Below are 25,398 nucleotides of genomic sequence, written 5' to 3'. Positions count from 1 at the left end.
GATGTACAGGTTTTGAAACACAAGCAAGTAAAGCTTGCAACTTGAGCAGATTTTTGAGTGGGAGCAGCTGCCGTCCATTAGCAATGTAGCCGATTGGCATCTCACTATATATATATATATAATGTAAATACAGAGAAAGAGAGAGACAATTGGACAATATTCAGAATGTTCCTCTTCAGATGTCGTCATTGACAGAGGTTGTCCACCACCTGGAAAGCCACATTTTAAATTATGTTCTCCCCCTTGTAAAATAAGTAGAATGTATCCTCACCTCCGGCACCGTTGCAGCAATGTTGGCGCCTGGTTTGTTGGGGTTCACATGACATAGTTGGGCCTTATGAACAATGCAGACAATCTGCGGGTAGTAATGGGCTGCTGCACTCTAACTTCCCTTGTACGGATGTCAGACAAGTGGAAGAACAGAGCGCAGCAGCCCATTAGTAGCCGCTGATTTTCTGCAGACCTCATGTGGGGAACTGCTAGATTTAAAAAGGGGTACACCAGGTAATTTATTTAATCATGCTTATACCTTTTTTATACATTTTTTATATATCTATATCCATAATTTTGGCCATAACTGATCTACAATTTATTTTTCATTCCTATAAAGGTGATCTTGGGGGAGATATTCTCAGACTACACTCCTGCGCAGGTTGTGGTTAAGGAGCTCCGGGTCAATGCCAGTCCTTTAGAGCAACGGAAGTTTCTGTCTGAAGCGCAACCTTATAGGTATCTTGTGATTTGTGGTAACACAATTTTTCGAGACTTTTTTCTGTTTTGCCGTGTTCTTGCCTATACATCCAATTCACAACGAATGCACTACAGATGCTTAGACATTATGAGATTTTACGCTTATACCTTCAGTCATAGTTTTTGTGACTTTAATGTTTAGTGACTTTAATGTTTTGTCGTATGGCGTGATAAAACAAAAGTTGTATCACCGTATTTATGGTGAAAACATATCTGACTAGTTGTGGTCTCAATATCATGAGCAGTTGTAGGTGTAGAAAAGTGTATTATCCAAGAGTGCGGAGCACTGGGCACTAGGGTCAGCAATGTGATTCTTAGAATTATCTTTAAGCAATGTTCATAATGCAATTTTTAATCTAAAAATACAATTTGTACATAAAATGTCAGCGCTTAGTATAGTTTCTGCACCTTAAAGAGGTTATTCAAATGCAGGGCACAAGTCTGAAGTCACTTTATGTAACTACAGGGGGGTGAATCATCACAGTGTGCAGTGTGAGCACTATCAGGATTCTCCGCTGCTGGCACTAAGAACAGGCAGGCACACGACCAAAAGTATGCAATTTGCAAACATGCGGTCTTGTGCCAACTAGCCGTAGGGGCCTCGCACAATACAAGTGAATTTAGTGAATCGTAATTCGACTCATTGGAATTTGTCTAGAAGTGAGCAAATCGATGCTCCCACCGCCAGTTAATCCTGAAAGCATGCAGTGTGTGTGTTTTTCAGTATTCTCTGTGTGCTGACACTAAGGGGTACTTTACATGTTGCGACATCGCTACCACTATATCGTCGGGGTCACGTCATTAGTGACGCACATCCGGCACCGGTAGCGACATCGCAACGTGTAAATCCTAGATGGAACAATGAACGAGCACAGAAGCGTACAATCTCGCTGATCTGTGTAACGTCGTTCATTTCCATAATGTCAGGTCGACCGCAGGTACGATGTTGTTTGTCGTTCCTGCAGCTCCACACATCGCTGTGTGTAAACCCGCAGGAGCGACAAACATCTCCTTACCTGCGTCCACCAGCAATGCGGAAGGAAGGAGGTGGGCGGGATGTTATGTCCCGCTCATCTCCGCCCCTCCGCTTCTATTGGCCGGCCGAATAGTGATGTCGCGGTGACGTCACTTTGACACCGAACACACCTCCCCCTTGAAGGAGGGATTGTTCGGCGGTCACAGCGACGTTGCTGCCAAGGTATGTGCGTTTGACGCTGCCATAGCGATAATGTTCGCTACGGCAGCAATCAACACATATCGCATGTGCGATGGGGGCGGGTACTATCGCGCTGGACATCGCTAGCCGATGCTAGCGATGTCGCAGCGTGTAAAGTACCCCTAAGAATAGGCAGGTACATGACCACATTTATGCAATTTCCATACATGCGGTCTTGTGCCAACTAGCCGTAGGGGCCTCTCTTAAAAAAGTGAATTTAGTGAATCGGAGTACGACTAGTTGGAATATGGCCAGAAGTGAGCAAATCGATGCTACTAGCACCGGCTAATCCTGACAGCATGCAGTGTGCGTGCTTTTTCAGTATTCTCCGTGTGCTGGCACTAAGAATAGGCAGGTACATGACCACGAGTATGCAATTTGCATAATGCAGTCATGTGCTAACTAGATGTAGGGGTCTCGCTCAATAAAAGTGCATTTAGTGAGGCAGGATACATCTAGTTGGAATGTGGCCGGAAGCAAGCAACTTGATGCTCCTACTACTGGTGAATCCTGACAGTGTGCACAATGTGCAGTGAGGATTCACAAGTCAGCAGTCACATAGAGTGATTGTAGATTTGCCCCCCCAAGCTTGGACAACCCCTTTAAAACATAATCACTATTTTATTATTAAAAACCCTCAGTAAGAAAATAACTCAATTACTTCTTTAGCACAGTGTTGTGGGTATCCTCTGTATTAAGTGCAAAGGTGTTTGTGCAAGTAAGTGATATGAGCTGTGCCCACTTTGGTAATGGTGCAATCATGTCTTATATGCAACGATGTTTTTTATTTTCACCTTTTATTATATTCCTGCATATGATAATAATACATGATTGCTAAAAAAAAATTGAGCTCTGCATAAAAAGAAGCTTATAAGGAGCAAACAAGCTAAACCCTTAGGGGTACGTCTCACATAGCGAGATCGCTAGCGAGATCGCTGCTGAGTCACAGGTTTTGTGACGCACCAGTGACCTCATTAGCGATCTCGCTGTGTGTGACACCGAGCAGCGATCTGGCCCCTGCTGTGAAATCGCTGCTCGTTACACACAGTGCTGGTTCATTTTTTGCTCGTTGCTCTCCCGCTGTGAAGCACACATCGCTGTGTGTGACAGCGACAGAGCAACGATCTGAATGTGCAGGAAGCAGGGAGACGGCTACTGGCAGCCTGCGGTAAGCTGTAACCAAGGTAAATATCGGGTAACCAAGCGAAGCCCTTTGCTTGGTTACCCAATATTTACCTTGGTTACTAGCGTCCGCCGCTCTCACGCTTCCAGTGCCGGCTCCCTGCACCGTGCACACGTAGCCAGAGTACATATCGGGTAAATAAGCAAAGCGGTTTGCTTATTAATCCGATGTGTACTCTGGCTACGAGTGCAGGGAGCCAACACTAAGCGGTGTGCGCTGGTAACCAAAGTAAATATCGGGTAACCAAGCAAAGTGCTTTGCTTGGTTACCTGATATTTACCTTAGTTACCAAGCGCAGCATCACTTCCACACGTCACTGGTGGCTAGGGGCTGGTCACTGGTCGCTGGTGAGATCTGCCTGATTGACAGCTCACCAGCGACCATGTAGCGACGCACCAGCGATCCTGACCAGTTGGGATCGCTGGAGCGTCGCTAAAGTGTGACGGTACCCTTAGACCTTTCCCTTTCATCCTTACAAAATACCATAACAGTCATTCTTTTATAATCAGTTTGTACCAACAGTCACTCTTTATCAAAGAGAAATGATCATAAAAAAAGGACCTATTATTTACAGGTCTACATTATTATCACTATACAGTATGTGCATATAAAGATAGCAGGGCCTTTAAATATGTCTGGGAATGTGAAAGCAGTGATTAGGAGAACTACTTTAAAAACTGACAACAATGAGGGCTGGTGGAATCTGATTTTGCAGAACTGATAACAGCAGCTCAGTGAGGAGCTGAGAGGGAATGTGAGGAAGGTGAGCTAAATGAAAATAATGGGCTGGAGAAAGCTGACTGGGGTCTCAGGAGTTAACTCCTCAGCCTGGAATATAGCTTCTGCACATAACCAACCAGGCTCTTGGTGGTCAATTACCTATGTACACCATATAGGATAAAAGCTTTATCCAAAGCAATTTAATAACAGGAAATTAACCCCACAATTTAGTTTTTTTACATATCACAGTGTATCTTGCAATATTCACACTGGCCACTGGGATTTTAAACTAAAACTTCCTGTGGTTTCAGGAAACAACACATTTCCCATCTACGCATCTTTGAACCATGTACCATGCTTTGAACTTTGTACCATGCTGGTCAGTCCTCACCCATCGCTCCAAAACCTCCCACTAACTTGGATTTTTTTTTTATGTGAATAGTAATTAAAAATTAGCAATAAAGTAAAATAAAACTTATATTTCATACAAACTCTTGATTCTAATAATAGTTAATTTTCTAAAAATAAAATTTTATTTTTTTAATGTCATCCAAAATGTAGATTTTTAACGTGTATCTTCAGTAACCGATTATGTCTGGCTTGTCAAAAGATTACACCGGTATCTAGAATGTGAGGACTGCGGTGCTAAACCTCTGACTTAAGGTACCGGCGTTACACTTTAGCGACGCTCCAGCGATCCCACCAGCGATCTGACCTGGCAGGGATCGCTGGAGCATCGCTATGTGGTCGCTGGTGAGCTGTCAATCAGGCAGATCTCCACAGCGATCAGAGATCAGCCACCAGCCACCAGCGACCTGTGTAACGACGCTGTGCTTGGTAACCATAGTACACATCGGGTTACTAAGCAAAGCGCTTTGCTTATAGTTACCCAATGTGTACCTTGGCTACGTGTGCAGGGAGCAGGGAGCCGGCTTCTAGAAGCTGCGGATGCTGGTAACCAAGGTAAATATCGGGTAACCAAGCAAAGCGCTTTGCTTGGTTACCCGATGTGTACCTTGGTTACCAGCGTCCGCAGAAGTCGGCTCCCTGCTCCCTGCACATTCAGATCGTTGCTCTCTCACTGTCAAACAAAGCGATGTGTGCTTCACAAAAGGAGAGCAACGACCAAAAAATGGTCCAGGACATTCAGCAACGACCGGCGACCTCACAGCAGGGGCCAGGTCGTTGTTGGATGTCACACACAGCGACATCGCTAGCAAGATCGCTGTTGCGTCACAAAAACCGTGACTCAGCAGCGATGTCGCAAGCGATGTCTCTTAGTGAGACGTGGCCTTTATTTTGGTAGAGGTGCAATCTAGATTGTTCCTTATCTTCACCTTTCCCAGTGGAACTCATAGGGGTCCCCTTGTTCTATAGACCATTAGTGGGGTCTTAGCATCCAAACCTGCATTCACGTGAACTTGTAAAAGTCGTTATAACTCAATATATACAATTAACGGCTTGCATGGTGGATCCCATGTTGAAGCTTACAACTGGCCAACAGAAGCAACCGAAGAACGTAGCTTTATTATACTGTATGTCCTAATCTCAATTCACATCAATCTTTACTTTAATCACAGAAAATAGATGATATATTTTGATATACCTTTTAGATACTTTTTATTAATATTGTTGAAGTAATTTTCACTTCAATTAAACATTTCTGGAATTCATTGCACTGCTCCGGTGAGAATTAAAGAAATATACAGGCATGTGAAATCCAAAGCTCTCCAAATGATTTTTAATGAGCATCATCTATTTATAGTCCCCAGACATATCGATGTACCATCAATAAATTTAGGTGTTTCATACAGGATAGCAAATAGTAAAAGATATAGCTACATAATAAGTAAAGACACTCCCAGCATCCAGCCAGCTAAGCCACATCCCCTGAACAAGTATTAGTTACAAAAGTGAAATCCCACACCCTAAGAACAGGTTTTGGCAGCTTTGAAGATACTCCTTCCCTACTTTAACAATATTGTCATGCTGTGCATCCCCACTAGGTGGAGATACTTAAAGGGACCACCAAGAAAACTCTTCCTGAAAAAACTTCCCAGTGGCCAGTGTAAAAACTGCAGGAATGCTATATTTTTTTTTTATCAACAATGGGATTTAAAAAAAAGTTTAAACATTTCAAAGAATACATGTCACACAAAAACCTGATTACAGTAGGTCATGTTTTGATCATAGCTCCATTTTAACAAACCTTCTTAGCAAACAACCATTGGCAACCTAACTCCCTATTGTACCCTTGGACTCCTTAGCTCAGAGCTATCTCATTTTTTATCAGAAGTATATAGAGGTGTTACTGGCCTGTGTAATCCTTCCTCTGATGATAAGGGGCCTTCTGAAAAGTCATCCTGAAAGAACAGGAAGTAGGAGTCTTAAAAACCCAGGCCAGTGGGAGAATTGCAGGAATACTAATTTGGCTTTTAGTAAAAATAAATATATATATATATATATATATATATTTTTAAATAAATATATATATATACATATATATATATATATATCATCTGTTGTCATCCTATTTTTAATTCTTTCCATTTCTTAACTAACCCTACAGATTACCATCTTTTCACTTCTGAGACCTCTCTATGCCCTTCAACTGCAAGAGCTCAGACAGATGATGAGATCTTCCTATAACACAGCAATACTCCTACTTACAGGATTACCATGATACATATATGCACAGTCTAATAGTCGCCCATATATATTCTGAAAATCTTCCCAATTTCAAAACGTATTTAGTGAAGGATTATCTTGCGCACGGAGTCAACCACTGATCTGTGATGTTCTTACCCATAATAGGACTGTGACCTAGATCTCTGCCTTGCAGACTTGTTTTCCTCTTAGAACATTCAGAAGAAAATGAAATTGTTGAGATCAACAGGAAAAATAAAATTAGCTTTATGTAACAACAGAAATCATTATATTTGAGTACATCAGACACAGCTGCCTACAAAACCAGTATTTCTGTATGTGACATTAATATTTAACCATTGCATGTATATCCTCCTAAAACCATAGTGGTGGAATCCCATATTCCTATATAAAATTGTCATCTGCTGTCTGGATCCGCACACACGGATTACTACTATGGCGTCGGGCTCTGTTGCAGAGTCCAACAGGCAACCTGGTCTCAAGTGCTTAGCTCTGCTGGATGTCGGCTGAGATGTTTCACTGCCCCCAGCCATGCAGGAGTTAATCCTTTTAGGAGAAGTGTGCTACTATTCTGAGAGCCAGATTGCTAATTACCATCCACAGCTGGTCTCTTCCTATTTAAGGCTGGGGGTGTAGTAGGTAATCGCCAAAGATAGCTTCAGCAATCCTTGTCTCAGTGGTTATTCCATTCATGGTGAACTACAGTTGCTATTTTGTGTGGAGTAAACGTTCCCCTATTGTGAGTTTATTCCCTACCCATTTCTTTATTCCCCTGTACACATATTGTCTCCCCTTTGTGTTTGAGTGCAGTGTGTATGAGATTTCATTCTCCCTTGTCCATGTCTTTTCTATGGGATTTTGTTTCTCGTCTTCTGGACCTCTTCCTGGATGGAGAGGAGTAAGATCAGGGCTCGGACAGGAGTCAGGGTCATGCTGGGGGCTTGGACCTGGCTACCATCAAGCTTACCTCTGAGATAAGTGACAGCGCAGGGTCTCGAGTCTGAGGGCCAGCTTAGAAGCCCCTATTCCGTCAGTACATATCCCATGACAAAAATTGATGGAGCACTTGTCTTATAGATTCAGGTACATGAAAGTAAATTATCCGAAGAAAAAAAGTCAAACAAATCACTAGTGAAAATGAGGTTATAGGTATCAAATTACTAGAGATAGCATTCGACTGCAAAAAATTGCACAACGTTCCTATGTAGGAATAAGGGACCTGCCGGGATTATTTGGACTTGGGACCTGTCCACCATGGAGCATCAGAAGACTAGAAGCCGGTGTGGTGGCCCCAGTCGTGAATGCTTTCCATACAATGACTTAAAAGTTGAGTTAGTCATTATTAGTTATAATAAGCAGGATGAAGTCAACATTTTTCAGAGGTCTACAAGGCCTGAGACCCCAGTGAAGGTAATAGTGACCTGTGAGAAGAATGGAAGCTGTTGATTTTTAGTTCTGAGTGTTGAACCATCTGCTACTTTGAGTGATCCATATACCTTACAGTTCCTATGGTCCATTCTAGGGCGGACTTCTCTATGACTTCACCTAACTGCATGGGACCCGGTCCTATCTCCTTAGGTCCAATGGTTTCCTCCGTGTTTTAGTGCTAAGCTCTAGGTACTGTTGGGATGTGGTGGTGCAGGTTAGGAGTTAGGAAAACCATAATAATCAAGGTGTGTCTCCTCTTCTTTATTCCTGCTATTATATAATCATTGAGATTTTGCTTATCAAGATTTTGCTAATCATTATTAGTTTAGTAGCTTCAAGCAGGGTATTTTTTTTATAAAAAAGTTCCATGTATAATGGATTTTATCAGAAATATGCTAGTAACATGTCGTACACTATATATTGCATGTTTATGGCCAAACTTTTAATGGTTGTAATGACAAAATAATCAGATACTGCAATTATTTATTATTCTTTTATTTCACACTAGTACTTTCATGTACAGTGTTATATAATTTGGTTTAGTAATTTATTTTATTTAAAAATGAATGCAGGATAACTTATATCTTATAATTAGGGATGATCGAATACCTCATATATTCAGCTTCGTGAATATTTGCCGAATAGGTCGCCGCTATTTGACTATTTGCGAATATTCGATGCGCAATGTAAGTCTATGGGAACTCCGAATAACAACTATTCGGGCTTCCCATAGACTTACATTGTGCATCGAATATTCGCATAGTGGCGACCTATTCGTCGGATATTCGCGAAGCCGAATATTTGAGGTATTCGATCATCCCTAGTTATAATGTACATAATGTTTAGTACTAATGAGATAGCTCATGGATGCCTAGCACAAAAATAACTGAACTCATCGCCTTTACTCCATTCTCACTCAACACCCCTATCAGATCTCACCATAAATAACATCATGCTTTCCACCATATCACAATTCTGCTGCATGGGTATAATCAATGACTCTCCCCATCCAAGCCCTCGCCTCCTAGCACCTTCAAATCAAAAATATTTCCAGAATTTTCCTCAACTCTCAATTTACTAAAATGTTAGTACATGCCCTCAGCATCTCCCGCCTCAACTACTGCAACATTCTTCTGTGTGGCCTCTCGACTAATACTGCCACACTCCTTCAGCCTGTCCTTAAATCTGCTGACCGATTAATCCACCTCTCTTCTCGCTACTCCTCCACTTCTCTCATCTGCCAAACCTTCAATGGCTTCCACTTCCCCAGCGATTCCAGTTTAAATGACTAACAATGACTTACAAAACCGTCCATAACTATACAACGCCAAACTAATTTCCCAATATCTCACTACACGCAATCTCTGGTCCTCACAAAACTTCCTCAAATTCGCATTCGTACATTTCCCTTTCAATAGCCTCCAAGACTTCTCCCAAGTTTCCCTCATCCATAGATTTCAGTGTCTTAGGGGCACTTTGCACACTACGACATCGCAAGCCGATGCTTGCGATGCCGAGCGCGATAGTCCCTGCCCCCGTCGCAGCTGCGATATCATGGTGATAGCTGGCGTAGCGAACATTATCGCTACGCCAGCTTCACATGCACTCACCTGCCCTGCGACGTCGCTGTGGCCAGCGACCCGCCTCCTTATTAAGGGGGCGGGTCGTGCGGCGTCATAGCGACATCACACGGCAGGCGGCCAATAGAAGCGGAGGGGTGGAGATGAGCGGGACGTAAACATCCCGCTCACCTACTTCCTTCCGCATAGCTGGCGTGAGCCGCAGGACACAGGTAGGAGATGTTCCTCGCTCCTGCGGCTTCACACACAGCGATGTTTGATGTCGCTGGAACGAGGAACAACATCGTAACATCGGTCATTTCTAAATTATGGAAATGATCGACGCTACACCGATGATTCGATTACGACGATTTTGCGCTCGTTAATCGTATCAAAAAGGCTTTACACACTACGATATCGCCTGCGACGCCGGATGTGCGTCACTTTCAATTTGACCCCACTGACATTGCACCTGTGATGTCGTAGTGTGCAACGTGCCCCTTAGTACGTCCAATTGTCTTTGACATCTGAAACCTTCAGACACAACCTGAAAACTCTTCTCTTCAGGAAAGCCTACGGCCTACAATAACATCACTGCCACCTCACCACCTTCGGGGCTCCTCCAAACCCCCGATCTTCTGTCTTCTCCAATACCCTGTAGACTGTTAGCCTGTAAGGGCTCGGTTCTTTGTTTACTCTTGTATTTTATGTATGTATTTTGTATGTAAACCCTCTTAACATGTACAGTATCATGGAATCAGTAGTGATCATCTTGGACATTCGAGAACTGTATTATACCCTATGTTAATGATTAACAAAAAACATTTTGTCAACATGAAACATCACATGTGCTCGTGTAGTTTAACTGTGCAAAAAATAAATAGTATTTTACAGAATGTAAATTGAGAGCCTTTGTATTGACAATATTTTTTCCTTTAAGAAGCCTGCAGCACCCCAACATTTTACAATGCCTGGGACTATGTACAGAAACCATTCCTTTCCTTCTTATCATGGAGTTTTGTCAACTGGTAAGTTTACATTCTGAATGTGACATTAATAATACATTCCATTTAAGTTTTTCTTACTGAGAAAGTGCTATATATGGATTCAGTAGGGTTAAGGTGCCAATAAAAAATAAATAAATAACTGAAAAATATAAATTATTAATGTTTTAATGTTTTGTTTAGATATTCTTATTTGTTTTTAATGGAGCAAAATCTGAAAAAATAATTTAAAAAGTTTGAGATGTTCCACTTTTAACACTAGAACTACTGAGGTAGTCATTTTGACTACTTTGCACCATGTATTTCTATATAGGTGTCACGAGTCCAATAGTTCTAGTGTTAAACACTAGGGGGAGCAGCTGTTGAAAACCAAATGTACAACTAGCCTGGATTACAGCTGCAGTAAAGTGGGCGGAGTCTGCTCTCCTGTGTGTGATGTCACCTCCCCCTCCCAATCTGGGTGTTTCCAACAGGATAAGGGAGGATGAAATATAGGATCACAGTGCGGAGCCATTTTGTTGGGGACTGCGAAGTGATCCTAAGATGTCTAAAGTGTCACCAAGGACAACTGGCACAGTGCCCCATAATATACAGTGCTCCACAATACTGTGCCCCATGATATATCATGCTCCACCATAATGTGCCCCATAATATACCATACTCCACAATACTGTGCCCCATAATATACAGTGCTTCACAATACAGTGCCCCATAATATACAGTGCTCCACAATACAGTGCCCAATAATATACAGTGCTCCACAATACAGTGCCCAATAATATACAGTGTTCCACAATACTGTGCCCCATGATATGCCATGCTCCACAATACTGTGCCCCACAATATACCATGCTCCCCAATACTGTGCCCCATAATATACCGTGCTCCACAATAGTGCCCATAATATACAGTGCTCCACAATAGTGCCCGTAATATACAGTGCTCCACAATACAGTGCCCCATAATATACAGTGCTCCACAATACAGTGCCCCATAATATACAGTGCTCCACAATACAGTGCCCCATAATATACAGTGCTTCACAATACTGTGCCCCATAATATACTGTGCTCCACAATACTGTGCCCCATAATATACAGTGCTCCACAATACAGTGCCCCATAATATACAGTGCTCCACAATACTGTGCCCCATAATATACTGTGCTCCACAATACTGTGCCCCATAATATACAGTGCTCCACAATACTGTGCCCCATAAAATACAGTGGTCCATATCCCCTTAATGTGTATGACACGTTAGTCCTGGACAGCAAAGTGACTTTTGCAGCAGGATAACTGGCTGTGATCTGTTTTGTGAATTAATGAAAATGATGTTGAAGAAATGAACACTGCTCTACTTTGGGTGCTATGAACAGCAGATTGGATTCCAGACCAGTATAGATGGAATCTTTTTGCTCATATTTCTCATCTACTATACTTTTCTTATATATATTTTAGTTATTAAAAAATGAATAACATTGTCCTGGGAACACTTTCTGAAATACAGAATGTTTACTGCGTAGAGTATAACACTGTCACAGAAGAAGAAAAGGGAATACAAGGGAGACATTAACTAGGCAACGTGCAATTGCACAACAACTGGCACAGGGGTCATGTACCAAATTTATTATGTGTTATATACACTTTTTATTCACTAAACAATATGTAAAAGTTTCTAGAAAAGTAAAAGTGATGTTTCAAAATGTATCATTACTTTGACAGTAAATAATGGTGTAAAGTAAGTCAGGCAAGAGGCGCCAGTAGAAAGACAAAAGCATCTAACATATCTCACTAGATTTGCCAAATTTGTCCTACTGAACGCACCGCTGAGATAAATGTGCTGCAGTCTCCGTCTGGTCTCATTTTATGCTATTTATGTAGGATTGTTATAGTACATTGTGTCTACAAAAACATTGCGGGTTGCTTGGCAAGTCAACCTTAACAACACTAGATCTTACAGTTTTATGGTTTCTTCCTTATCATTAGGGGTGAGCTTTTTCTGTTCTTGGGTGAAGGAATATTAAAGGGATTCTGTCAGCAGGTTTTTGCCACCTAACCTGAGGGCAGCATAATGTAGAGACAGAGATCCTGATTCCAGTGATGTGTCACTTACTGGGCTGCTTAGTGTAGTCTTGATAAAATCACTGTTTTATCAGCAGGAGATTATCAATAGAGAACTAGTAAACCTGCTGTCATGTAGTCCTTCATGTTCATGAGCTCTGTATAACCCTGCTGCCACAACTGATTGGCAGCTTTCCGCCTATACACAGTGTACACAGAGCTGTCAAAAAGTGGTGTGTGGTACAAGGCTCAGCATTCAGAGAACTGTGAGATGTGCAGCAGATGAATCGGTGATTTTAGCAAAACTGCAGCAAGTAGCCCTGAAAATGACACATTGCTGGAATAAAAGTCTCTGCCCATATATTATACCACTCTCAAAACCTGGTTATAGATTCCCTTTCAATGTCATCATGGAGGTTATTATCACCTCCCAGCGTTATACCTCAGAGATTAGGGGTGTTTGTTTACAAAGGATGTAGCCCCAGAATTGCTTTCTTTATTCAGCTTTTCAATGCAGGAATATAACAGACAGTCAGCACTGACTCCTATTTGTACCTCCACCATTTCTTCTGTAGGGAGATCTGAAAAGGTATCTCAGAGCACAACGGAAGGCGGATGGCATGACACCAGACCTCCTAACATGTGACCTTGCAACCCTGCAGAGAATGGCATATGAGATAACACTTGGACTTATGCACCTCCATAAAACCAATTATATACACAGGTAGAGTATATCTTGTGCTCTGATACCAATGTTTTTATATTTTTATATAACTTATGACAAAAACCTGTCCTGGAATGGTAATAGGACATGTAACTGTGAGCATGTGCAGAAGGAAGCTGTATTGCTGTGACATGCAGATATCATGTACTGCGTAATGTCAAGCCATCTCTATCTCATAGCAACTACTCAGAATACATAAAGACAGAGTGGACAGCAATGTTTGAAACCTCTTCTTTCCTCATAACTAATTGTATATGCAGTATTAGATCAGATAGACAGGGTGGACAGCAGTGTAAGCAGCCTCTTCTTACCTCGGCACTATAGGTATATACAGTATTAGATCAGATTGACAGGGTGGACAGCAATGCGAGCAGCCCCTTTTTACCTCAGCATCCCTAGGGTCTCCAATATTAGATTAGATAGACAGGGTAAAAAGCAGTGTTATCGGGTTCTTATGAACTCAACACACCTGATATCCCCAGATTTAGATCAGGTAGACAGAGTAGACAGCAGTGTGAGCAGCCTCTTCTTACCTTAGCACTCCCGGTATAAGCAGTATTACATCAGATATTTAGGGTATACAGCATTGGAACAAACCTCTTCTTCCTTCAGCACCACTGGTATCGCCAGTATTAGATCAGATAGACAGGATGGACAGCAGTGTGAGCAGCCATTTCTTCCCTCAGCACTCCTGGTATCTCCAGTATTACATCAGATATTCATTGTATACAGTAGTGGAACAAACCTCTTCTTCCTTCAGCACCACTGGTATCGCCTGTATTATATCAGATAGAGTGAGTGGACAGCAGTGTGAGCAGCCTCTTCTTACATCAGCACTCCTGGTATCTCCAGTATTACATCAGATATTCAGGGTAGACAGTAGTGGAACCAACCTCTTCTTCCTTCAGCACCACTGGTATCACCAGTATTAGATCAAATAGACAGGGTGGACAGCAATGTGAGGAGCCACTTCTTACCTCAGCACTCCTGGTATCTCCAGTATTACATCAGATATTCTTTGTATACAGTAGTGGAACAAACCTCTTCTTCCTTCACCACTGGTATCGCCTGTATTATATCAGATAGACATGGTGGACAGCAGTGTGAGCAGCCTCTTCTTACCGCAGCACCTCTGCTATCTCCAGTTTAGATAAAAAACTCAGTATAGACAACAGTGGGAGCAGCCTCTTCTGAACTCAGCAGTCTGATACCTCCAGTATCAGATCAAATAGACAGGTTGGACAGCAGTGTGAGCAGTGTCTTCTAACCTCAGTACCTCTTGTATCTCCAGTATTAGATCAGATAGACAGAGTGGACAGCAGTGTGAGCAGCCTCTTCTTAATGCAACACTCCTGGAATTTTTAGTATTAGATACGCCTTTGAGCCTGTTCCATACAACCATTCCCTATGAGAGCTGTACATGTATTGCACTTGTCAATAAGGGGTTAAACTATAGACACATTTCGATGGTGCCATAAATACTCAGATCCTAATTTATACAAGCGTGGATATACATTGACATGATTACTGTAAGCCAGTAATAAAGTACATATACCTGGATGCAGTGTTAGTTATAGAATCTTCAGTAATTCCTAAGGCTTCATTGACACATACATGTAACGCTTCCTAGTACTGTCTGGTTTTTTTTCTTGGACAGTACATTGACCCATAGAGTTTTATTGATCCATATACATATCAGTTTTAAAAACAGATCTTTGTCTCTGACCCAGGAGACTCAGAGAATCTTCTGTTCACATATTTTTTGCAGGTCAGACTCGACCAGCTATGGGGAGCTGAATAAACCAGATGATGCACTGAAGACTCAGTGTACTGTGAGCAACATACACTCCTTCTATGCCTCTTGAACTCCAAAATGATAGATTTGTTTTACGAGCACTCGGGAAATCATTGAAGCACACACGCTTTGTGGTGCACTGAAAGTTTCTGCTTTATTACATCATGTGACCAGTTTATATAGTACCTCAAACAAAGAAATAATCCCTCCGAACTCTGCACCAACAAGAACAACAGGGGCGTGAACAGAAATGTGAAACTTCTCCACCCAGCTAAAATTTAACAAAGAATAAACTGAGAATAAAATCAGTCCATTTTTTCGGATGTGTGAATGTAGCCTTATAGTCACTCCCTCATGTCAACTATGACAAGCAATTGGGAGGCCATTTTAACCAGTCATGATTCCTATTACCAAGACTGTATTTAGTTCTGGCTCTATACCCCGAATAAAATCATAAAGTGGACTGTGAAATGGAAGGAAAAGTAGCTCAGAAAAACATGTGATAATATGAAAAACCATGAAGTAATAATGTATTAAACAAAAAAAGAAATCACAAAAGTCTCCCGAAAACTATTATACATAACACATGCTGTCTGCAAATAATAATAGTGTATAATTTCTATGCAAACACCTTATTTATTATTTGCCTGTTTAATCATCTTTACACTTTTGCTCCCAGAGAGCGAATCCGATTTGCAGTCCCTGATTTAATAATAATTAGGGATGATCGAATACTTCGATTATTTGGCTTTGTGAATATTTTCCGAATACCTCACCGCTATTCAACTATTCGCGAATATTCGATGCGCAATGTAAGTCTATGGGAAACTGGAATAACAACTATTCAGTACTATTCGGGCTTCCCATAGACTTACATTGTGCATCGAATAGTCGAATCGCGGCGAGGCATTCGGAAAATATTCGCAAAGCCGAATAATCGAAATATTCGATCATCCCTTATAATAATAAGTAATAATATTTAGTAGGTTTTCTTATTTTTCATTAACCATAAATTACCGGTAATTAATCCGTAAAATATACAGCATATAATTACTAAATTCTGGAATGTTTTGTTATTTCAATTTTGAATTGTTGATTCTATTTTGATTTATTTTTTTATTTCTTCCTTTACATAGCGATCTTGCCCTAAGAAACTGCCTTCTCACCTCCGACCTTACTGTCAGAATTGGGGACTATGGCATATCTCACAACAATTATAAGGTCAGTGGAAATTTTAATGAAAGAAGAAAATGTATATATCAAAACACTTTGAAGTGAGACTAATACATAGATGAGAAGTGGGAAAAAAAGTAAAAAATTTGCAATACAATTCAAAAGAAATTAAGCACGTGGAAATAAGCATAATATACCAACAGGTATCGCCTGGGGAGTGACGGGTGAGACTATGGCGTTTCGCCAAGTACTATGGCTTCCTCAGGGGAAGGAAACTATAGAACATGATGATACGCATACCACTGTCACGTGATGTTCTGCTCTGCACTTGCTAGGTGTCATGGTGGTGCTGGACTCTGTTCACACTGCAGAGTATAACAGGCAACCTGATGTCTCTTAGTTGTACAGCCAGAGCCGAGCTGTGTTTTGTTCACTGTTCTTCAGTACAGGAGGAGTTAATCCCTGCAGGCTTGTGAACTGCTGCTAGGAGCTCAGGTTGCTACTAACCACTCACAGCCACCTCCACCCTTTATAATGTTCTGGTTCCGGTTCCTCATCACCGATAATAGCTCCAGCTTTGCTCCAGAGATTCCGATCTTAGCGTATGATCCAGTTACTGGTGATCAGTTGCATGATATTTGGTGTGGTGTGGAAATGTCACTGTTGTCAGTTTTTATCCTCACTGTATCTTATTTCGTCCTGTGCATATTTGATTCTCCCCTGTCTGCATTATTTGTTGGGTTTGTTACTTTGGTACCGGTCCTCCCCAGGAGTTGGGGAGAGTGGGCGTTAGACCAGGGTACAGACATCACTTAAGGTCATGCTGGTGGTCCAGACCTCGCTACCATCAAGCATACCACTGGGATGTGGTCCACAGTCTGAGGACCAGTCTAGGTGCCCCTGCTCCCCCCAGTAGGAGTTAGGGTCTCGCTGGTGGTCCAGACCTCACTACCATCGAACGTACCTCTGGAATAAGGGACAGCCCAGGGTCCCCAGTCTGAGGGCCAGTAAAGGTGCCCCTGCTCAGTTACTCATCATTCCCATGAAAACAACTTTTACAGTACAGGGTGATAAGCGGGGGCATAGTCAGACCACGCCAAATCCCAGTGGATCCTTGTTCGTATTTTATATTTGTTCCGCTTTCTAGATTTTTCTTTTTTTCTGTCGGATAACTTTGCTTGTTAGCCTTTGCATTCCTATGCATTCACTCCGAGGGCCTCTTTTATATTTCTTGTTTATGATGTTTTGGGATTGAAGGTTTTTTGTATCTATTGGCTTATGTTTTTGCTATATTTTGCTGCTCTTCACATTTATTGTTATTTCATTGACCTATCTGAGTTTTTGTAGGAGTGGGCATTAGCGGTGCACCCCCTTTTTGGGGAGTATCTTAGGTGTTTATGCCATATTTCCTGAAGGGATACAGTTTTTTAATGTCTCTATATGTCTTGATCTGTGTTTTGATTATATTGTACTTAGATTACGTATTCTGTTACTGGTTTGGTTCACTATATTTTAGTCGCATGTATGATTTTTGCATACTGTTGGGTTGTTTTGGATTATATGGGGTGGATATTTGAGCATATCCTACAGACTAGCTATAATCCTCATAATTCAGGCAGAGTTTTAAGGACAGTGAAGAAGATTTTGAGTATTTTAATCATAAAATCCCAAAAAGGCATATTTTTAATCATTTTTGTTGGTGACTTAATTTGCCCCTAGTGCGTAAAGTCCTGTTTTGTCATACTTAAAGAGGCTATCCTCTTTCAAAAAATTTTATTCCCCATGGTGCAGTCTGTATTAAAGAAAAAGACACCGGGCCTTACTCACCCTCCCTGGGTCCACTGCTCATTCTCTGCCACTACTCCTGCTGTGTCTCTGATTGGCTGCAGTGTTGACGTAATGTCAACAACGCTACAACCAATAACTATGGTCTGTGGCTCTACCCATTGAGATGCAACACAGCTCTCAGTGCCCCTAATCTCATTGATTTCTAGTGTTTCGTGAATGGGACACCAAAAAGGGACTGGGTAACTGCCGGAACAGGACCTGGCGGAACTGATGAATATTGTTTATTTTATTGTTTAAATATTAATTTGATGGTCTAGAAAACCCATTTAACATTGTAATCACTATATTCTGTTATTTTATGTGAATGCAGGAGGACTACTATATCACTCCGGATCGTCTCTGGATCCCATTGCGTTGGGTTGCTCCAGAACTTTTAGATGAAGTTCATGGAAACTTAGTAGTGGTAGACCAAAGCAAGGAAAGTAACGTCTGGTAAGTCTCTTTCCTCCTCATCAACCCTCTTATTCTGACCTAGATTTCGTCTTTTGTTTCATTTGTAGACAGCTGATCTGTTCCATGTGCAGATGTGATGCATTATTTAGTGCAGCTCGTCAGAACATACATATTTATTATTACTCCGTATACCGACTGGCCCAGAAATGTCTTCATTTTCTGTATGTTGTAAGGAATAAACAGCCATTAGTAATTAAAGGCAGGAACACGGGGCTCTTGATAATTCCGCACATGTCGAAAGGCCAACTTTGACCAACATCTGAACCTTGTCTTGTGAAGAGTGACCAAAGAGGTCTATGAATAAGCTATAATTAATAACCCTACATTAATTTTTGGTATGTGCAGGTAAATACTTTACGGTGTTTATTAACCCCTTCATGACTTGGGGAATTGTCATTTTTGAGCTCTCATTTTTTCTATCCCCTTCTTCCAAGAGCTATAACTTTTTATATTACCTTCAACATAGCCATCTGAAGACTCCAGATGTAGTAAATAACACCATTTAGTTTTCCTGGAAAAAAAAAACTGGTAAAAATCCAACTGAGGTGAACTGGTGAAAAAAATGCAATTCCACATTTGTTTTTGAGATTTTGTTTTTCGTTACTCATGATACACAAAAATGACCCTTCATCATGATTCCCCATGTCAATCTGATTGGGTCCACACGATACTTATATAGTTTGGTTATATTTTAGTGGTTAGAAGAAAATAAAACATTTGAAGAGTGTGGATTTTTTGTTCGATACAGCTGTGTTAAAGGGGTGATTCACCGATATTCATTACTGGCCACATCGATATTATGTTGCGAAACAGGGTTTCTCTCAAATGCCTTGTGTTGCCATTCGTGCCTGTGAACGGCGATATTGCGGACCGCTTTTTCCCATCGCCTGATCACTGAGCTCCGTGACATCGGGGATCCAGTGATGTCACGTCAACTTCCTGTTCACCTGATATCACCGCGGCCGGCACCAGTCTTCTCTGAGTCACTGGACTGTGAAAGGAGTTTCACCGCTCATCATAGGCCAGCGTCACAGCCTAGCCTCTCCCTGTTCCCTCTTCCTTCACTGCTGAGCATGCAAGTAGGAGATACGCTGGGCTGTGACAAGTGGTGAAACTCCGTCCACAGCCCAGTCACTCACAGAGACTGGGGTTGGCTGCGGTGATATCAGGTGAACAGGACGTTTACATGACATCACCGGATCCCAAGTTCATGGAGTTCGGGGGTCAGGTGATGGGTTTGTTGTGGCCAATAATAAATATGGGTGAACAACTTCTTTAAAGGGAACCAATCACCAGGATTTTCGTGTATAACCTAACGCCAGTGTATACTGGCACTATCAGGCTGATTCTCTGCATACCATTAGTGGTCAGCTCAGATGTTTAGGTTTTGAAATCCAAGAAAGTTAAGTTTGTAAAATAAGCTGCTTCTTGAGTGACAGTTGCACTGGAGCAGATCATATATTCATTGTTATCTCCTCCCGCTGTTAGAATTAGCAAAAGTATTATACAAATGACTCACTTTGTCGAGCAGGACCTGTGGTGAAGTCATAACTATGTGACCAGAAGGGGTCGGGCCTCAGCCAGCAAAGCTAAATACCAGGTCACATGGGTATGACCTCACCACAGGTCCTTCCACAGACAAAGTGAGTTGTTTGTATAATACTTATGCTAATTCTAACAGGGGGAGACAACTCCTTTACCTATGAATGGTTATTATAGTATCCAGAGCAAGTCCGTCTTTGCAGTTTATAACTTTTCTTTGAATCCAATACAGGTCTCTAGGAGTAACAATATGGGAACTCTTTGAATTTGGAAGTCAGCCATATCGCCACCTATCAGATGAGGAGGTTCTAGCATTTGTAATTAAAGAACAACAGATGAAACTGGCTAAACCACGACTCAAGCTGCCCCACTCTGATTACTGGTAAGGGTAAAACTCAAAAAGGAAGCTATACTTCCGTCCCAAAAGACTCCATAGATATTAATCGAGAAACGTATCAATCCATTTATTCTACTATTTTGTTTAAAAATGTTGATGTTCTACAATTTGTAGCTATTCTCTCTCCCACCATTTTTGAAAATCAATTTGAAAAGTGGTTGACCAACAACATAGAACATTCAAAACCATTAAATGGAACAAAAAGTGATGCAAATCTATGCTTGATCATGGCAGTCACATTTATCGAGCCTTCAAGTTTAAAGGGGTTATCCACTACTAGGACAACCCCTTCTCATTCCCCAAGTTTGGCCCCATTAAAACAAAAACTCTTATACTCCCCTCCGATGTGGCAAAGTTCCAGTGGTGTAGTCACTCGTGTTCCTAAGGCTCACATGAGGTTGTTGCGTCACGCGAGCCCCATGGCCAATTACAGATGGCTTCTCTCTCCCCGCCTTTGGACATTTGACTAATAAACAGGAAGTGAGTGGCAGCTGCAGCTCTCACTTCCTGTATATGAAAAAACTTTATTGAAGATGTTGTCTAGTTAAAGCAAGCTGTCCTCTATTTCTAAGATAGGTGATAACTTGTTGATCATCGGTGATTAGACCATTGGGACCCGCAGCGATCAGCAGAACGGGGAACTTTTATCCAAGAATGGAGTGGTAGTGTGCATGTGTGATCTACACTGCATTCATTCCGTATGGGGCTGCCAACTTTTTCCAGCTACCCAATAGAGAATGTATAGAGTGGTGGTTGGACCTTCTGCACCATTTTGTATTGGAGATAAAAGTTCCCTCATCTACCAATCAGTGCAAGCCTCAGTGGTGGATTATCCGTTGACCAGTTATCACCTATCCAATGGATAGGTGATAACTTTTTTTTTATCCAGACAACCACTTTAATAAATTTACCCCTAAGTGAATTGTAGTAGACTACCGTTGTAGCACTTTACTTTGCCATAACATAAAATAAAGGTTTTATCATGTGAATGCACTTTTTCTTCAAGTACTGAAATGTACATAGCAAAAAAATACTTTTCTAAACTCTGGAAAACCATTTATTTTGACTTCTCATAGTGATTATCTGTTATTTCCGTAGGTATGAGGTGATGCAATCTTGCTGGCTGTCTGTGGAACAAAGACCTTCAGTGGAAGAACTTCATCTGCAGCTGACTTACCTGCTAAACGAATGCTCGAACCAGACAGAGGAAAGCTTTGAGTGGCGCTGGAATGCACTGAAGCCAATGAAATCATCAGTGGGTCCTCTGAGGCACTCCGACGAGATTTCCGCATTCCCACTGCTAGATAACTTTAGCGGTGGAGATGGTTTTCATGCAGACATGGATGACATCTTAACTGTAACGGAGAGCAGTCGCGGACTCAATTTTGAATACATGTGGGAGAAGGCCAGATTAGGACGCTGGAAATCAACATCTCAGTGTGAAGACTATGCGCCAAATAATGGGAATTTGACAGTGCCTGCTAACCCTTTCTATGATTCCAACCATCAACATTCACGCCAAAGCTTGGAGACTCCAAGTGTTGTCCCAGTCATCAGTGCCCGTAGCCCTTCAGTAAGCAGTGAATATTACATACGGTTAGAAGAACATACAGACAGGGGCAGCGGTGTGGACTGTACCGTGTGTGCGCCTAGTCCTATCTACGAAAGAAAGTATGACATGCAGGAGCAGAGATCGCTCCATCAACGCTTATCACTTGGAAGCCCATCTTCACCACTGGAACCACTGTTTTCCTCAGACTGGGATCCACTTGAGAGTGGCAGAACCAGTCCTGATGATCCTCCTGGTCACCTGATTTTACATGAAGTTCCTAAACTTATTGACAGGTGGACACCTAGTAATAATAATCCTTTTATTACTGTAGGAAGAGAATTGCCTCGTTACGTAAATCCTTTCTGTGGTCCAGGAGAAAAAGACTTATCAAGGCAGGTACAGGAGACTTCATTAATGGAGCCCTCGTTATCTGATGTGTTTTCTTCTGATTCAATTTTGAATGTTTATAGAGATATAGAAGACCATAGGAGGAGCTGGGATTCAGATACACTTGAAGAACGAGGAGCTGGAGAGACTCTTGCAGGAGATCCTGAGTCTTTGGCTGAGTTTTTAGATGATCGTGCATCACCTTGGGATTGTGAACCTTCATTAATGGAAGATCAAAGCACTGAAAGTAGTAGTAGCAGCACAGACAATAGCAGTCATCGCAACATGCCTTCTTGCCCCCTGTGTAGTAGAGGAGTGTTGGGTAGTCTACAGAGGTGCTCTTGTGCAATGCTGCGTGGAGATGTTGTCATTGATTGGACCACACATGTTGCCATGCATCAAGATCATTATGGCTTGGATGATGATTCCTCCCTAAAAGTTGAACAGGGTTCTTTATCGGAGTGCTCTATACCTGCAAGAACTTTTGGTGATGGAGACCTCTATGCCGGTCCCTTTGGAGACAGTCTTTGCGCTGCAGAGCACCAAGAATTTTATGACCCTTTAATGGGAGCAGCTGTGAAAAGTTATGACATTCAAGATTATCGTAATCGTCAAGCAAAAAGTTATGAGTCTTTGCAAAAGAGCATTTCTAACCACCCTCCTTCCCCTTTCATTGGAATTTCCAACTCGATGGCCAATTGTAGTGTCATTGTCCCAATTGAAATCCCACCTCTTTCCACCCTAGCAGAAAGCATTGAAGAAGAGACGATAGAAATAGTTCCAGATGTACTAAATAGGTTCCCGGGGAACCATAGCACATTACAAACCGAAAAACTACCACATGCCTCTAGAGCAACATTAGATTCTGTTGACTCTCTTGATATTCCCTCCAACACCAGCTCATCAGATGTATGTAGCCCAGCTTCTCATTTCTCATCCCCGAGTCAGAAGTTTGGGGATAGTGGCTACGAAACAGAAAACACATTTTCCCCAGAGTTCATTTTCAAAGACGTAAAAGAGGAAGAAGAAACTTGTCTTAAAGATTTGAAGTTACCCTTGACCCCTATTTCAGAATCAACTAGCGACTTGACTCTTACAGAAGACTTCTCTGAACCACAGGCAACACCTATGGAAGAAGACAGCTTTCTTAGAACATTAAATCTGGCCACACCTCATAGAGATTCAGCATATTTCTCTGACTATGACAATGAACCTGATAAACTTAATAGAGTTTCTAGACCAAAACCTGATGTTGAAAATCTCAATGGAGTTTGCAGTGAAGAAATATCAGTTATCATATCAACTGTGGAGGACGCTGAAAACCCCCAAGTTGAAAATCCAAAAAAGGGTGATACTGAAGATATTATAAGTGTGAAGGAAATAACAGAAGAGTTCCCCGTAAAAGAAATGGATATAGAGGAAAACCATGAAAACCCAGAGTATGTTCAAGATGTAGTCGAGGATGTTGAAAATGGAATTTTGAATTGCAATGGTGGGATCAGCTTAACTCCAGGGGAGGACTTAAATAATCCAGCTAATAAAAATAATCCCATTGATGTGATACAAGAGAAACATGAAATATGTCAAGCAGTTATAGAGCAAAAATATTCAAATGAAAATATGCTGAAAAGACAACCAGAAAGTGGCTTTGTAGTTCAGGTTTGTAAGGAGCAGCTCCTCGTCTCGTTGAGAGAAAATGTAACCAGGAATGTACTGTCTACATTTGAGTCTGGGACTGTGAACTCATGTGTCTTAAAAGACCAAGCTGTGTTAAAGTTGTGGTCCATGGAGCCTAGATCGAATGCAGTTGTAGAAGGAACGTTAGATAATAAACCTATCTTCAAAGGATCATCTGAATACTACGGGCTAGAATGCAATTCTATCCCAGATGACATCCACAAGGACATATGTACAGAAGGAGTTAGTAACCCATCAGAACCGATTGTGAATAAAGATGTAAATGATAACAATTGTGACGAGATTCCCACCGAAAAAAATGGGGAAGAAGAAAGAGAAGATTGTGAAAATGACAACTGCGGAGATTCTGTTGAACCGTCATCAGAACAGGCCCCTAAAAACTGTTTAAAGCCACAAGAACAGACTCCCATTGACCAAACAGAGGAACACACAGAAGGCCAATCATCAAAACTTTATCTAGACTTTGGCTCTACAGCCAGTAGTGGAAGCGAAGCTATAAAAGGTAAATCTGTTTGATAATTGAAATTTAAATAGCTGAAGTCGGAATTACAATTTTGCAGTGAACCAGTCATCACCTTATGTACTACAGTACACCCTTGTGCACTCAGATTACTTAGTATAGACCATGTTTAAGCCATCTGTGAAAAGTCCTTTAGCCTAAATGAAAAGCCCAAAACAATTTTCAGTAGTATTCTTTTAAATAGTTACATAGATTGAAAAAAGACATGTCTATTAAGTTCAACCTTTCTCCAACATTATAAATTGTATCTATAATCTACAATGCTGCTGAATTAGTCTACTTTGCGTTTCTCGTGTAAATGTTGTAGTTGTGCTCCTATGGTGTGCTTTTAATAACATTTTTTAATCTGTGTTTAGGCCTTTTTATAGGGATGTCATGTGAATGTATGACTACAATGCAACAGAAAATCTGCAAAAGTCACTTACTACCTTTTATATTTGGTTACACAGAAGGGAAATAGTGTAGTGTTAAAGGAGTCCAGCACACTCACTTTTTCTTTAGATGTTCCATCCATTATGGGTAGTATAATTACGATATGACAAAATCTCGAGTATATGTTATGATGACTCAGCATCTGGCCTCTTGATTGGGGGGTGAACTGTTTATAAGTAGGCCAGACGTATTGTTCCTTATTTTGGTGATGCCGAATTGTCTGATAAATGTGTTTTGCCTGAGCCTCAGTCCCTTTGCTTACATAATTCAGAGGAACATTATGCAGT

The 25,398-nt window shown here is 41.4% G+C and overlaps 1 protein-coding gene across 3 annotated transcripts in view; it reads left to right on the top strand.

The window, feature by feature from the left end:
• The window catches only part of LMTK3 (lemur tyrosine kinase 3), a 124,386-nt gene that overhangs the window by 72,213 nt on the left and 26,775 nt on the right, over positions 1-25,398 (top strand). For 2 of the 3 annotated variants that reach the window (XM_075328638.1, XM_075328637.1), the window contains exons 6-12: positions 611-729; positions 10,464-10,551; positions 13,166-13,314; positions 16,246-16,330; positions 18,441-18,562; positions 20,358-20,507; positions 21,621-24,661. In XM_075328638.1, coding sequence (XP_075184753.1) covers positions 611-729; positions 10,464-10,551; positions 13,166-13,314; positions 16,246-16,330; positions 18,441-18,562; positions 20,358-20,507; positions 21,621-24,661 — 3,754 coding nt within the window. The remainder of the gene's footprint in view (positions 1-610; positions 730-10,463; positions 10,552-13,165; positions 13,315-16,245; positions 16,331-18,440; positions 18,563-20,357; positions 20,508-21,620; positions 24,662-25,398) is intronic. The other variant, XM_075328639.1, reaches the window with a different exon arrangement.

Source organism: Anomaloglossus baeobatrachus, chromosome 11 (assembly GCF_048569485.1).
Source record: "Anomaloglossus baeobatrachus isolate aAnoBae1 chromosome 11, aAnoBae1.hap1, whole genome shotgun sequence".
Taxonomy (NCBI): Eukaryota; Metazoa; Chordata; class Amphibia; order Anura; family Aromobatidae; genus Anomaloglossus; species Anomaloglossus baeobatrachus.
Note: the sequence above shows the minus strand (reverse complement) of the source record. Positions and strands in the feature narration are given on the sequence as shown.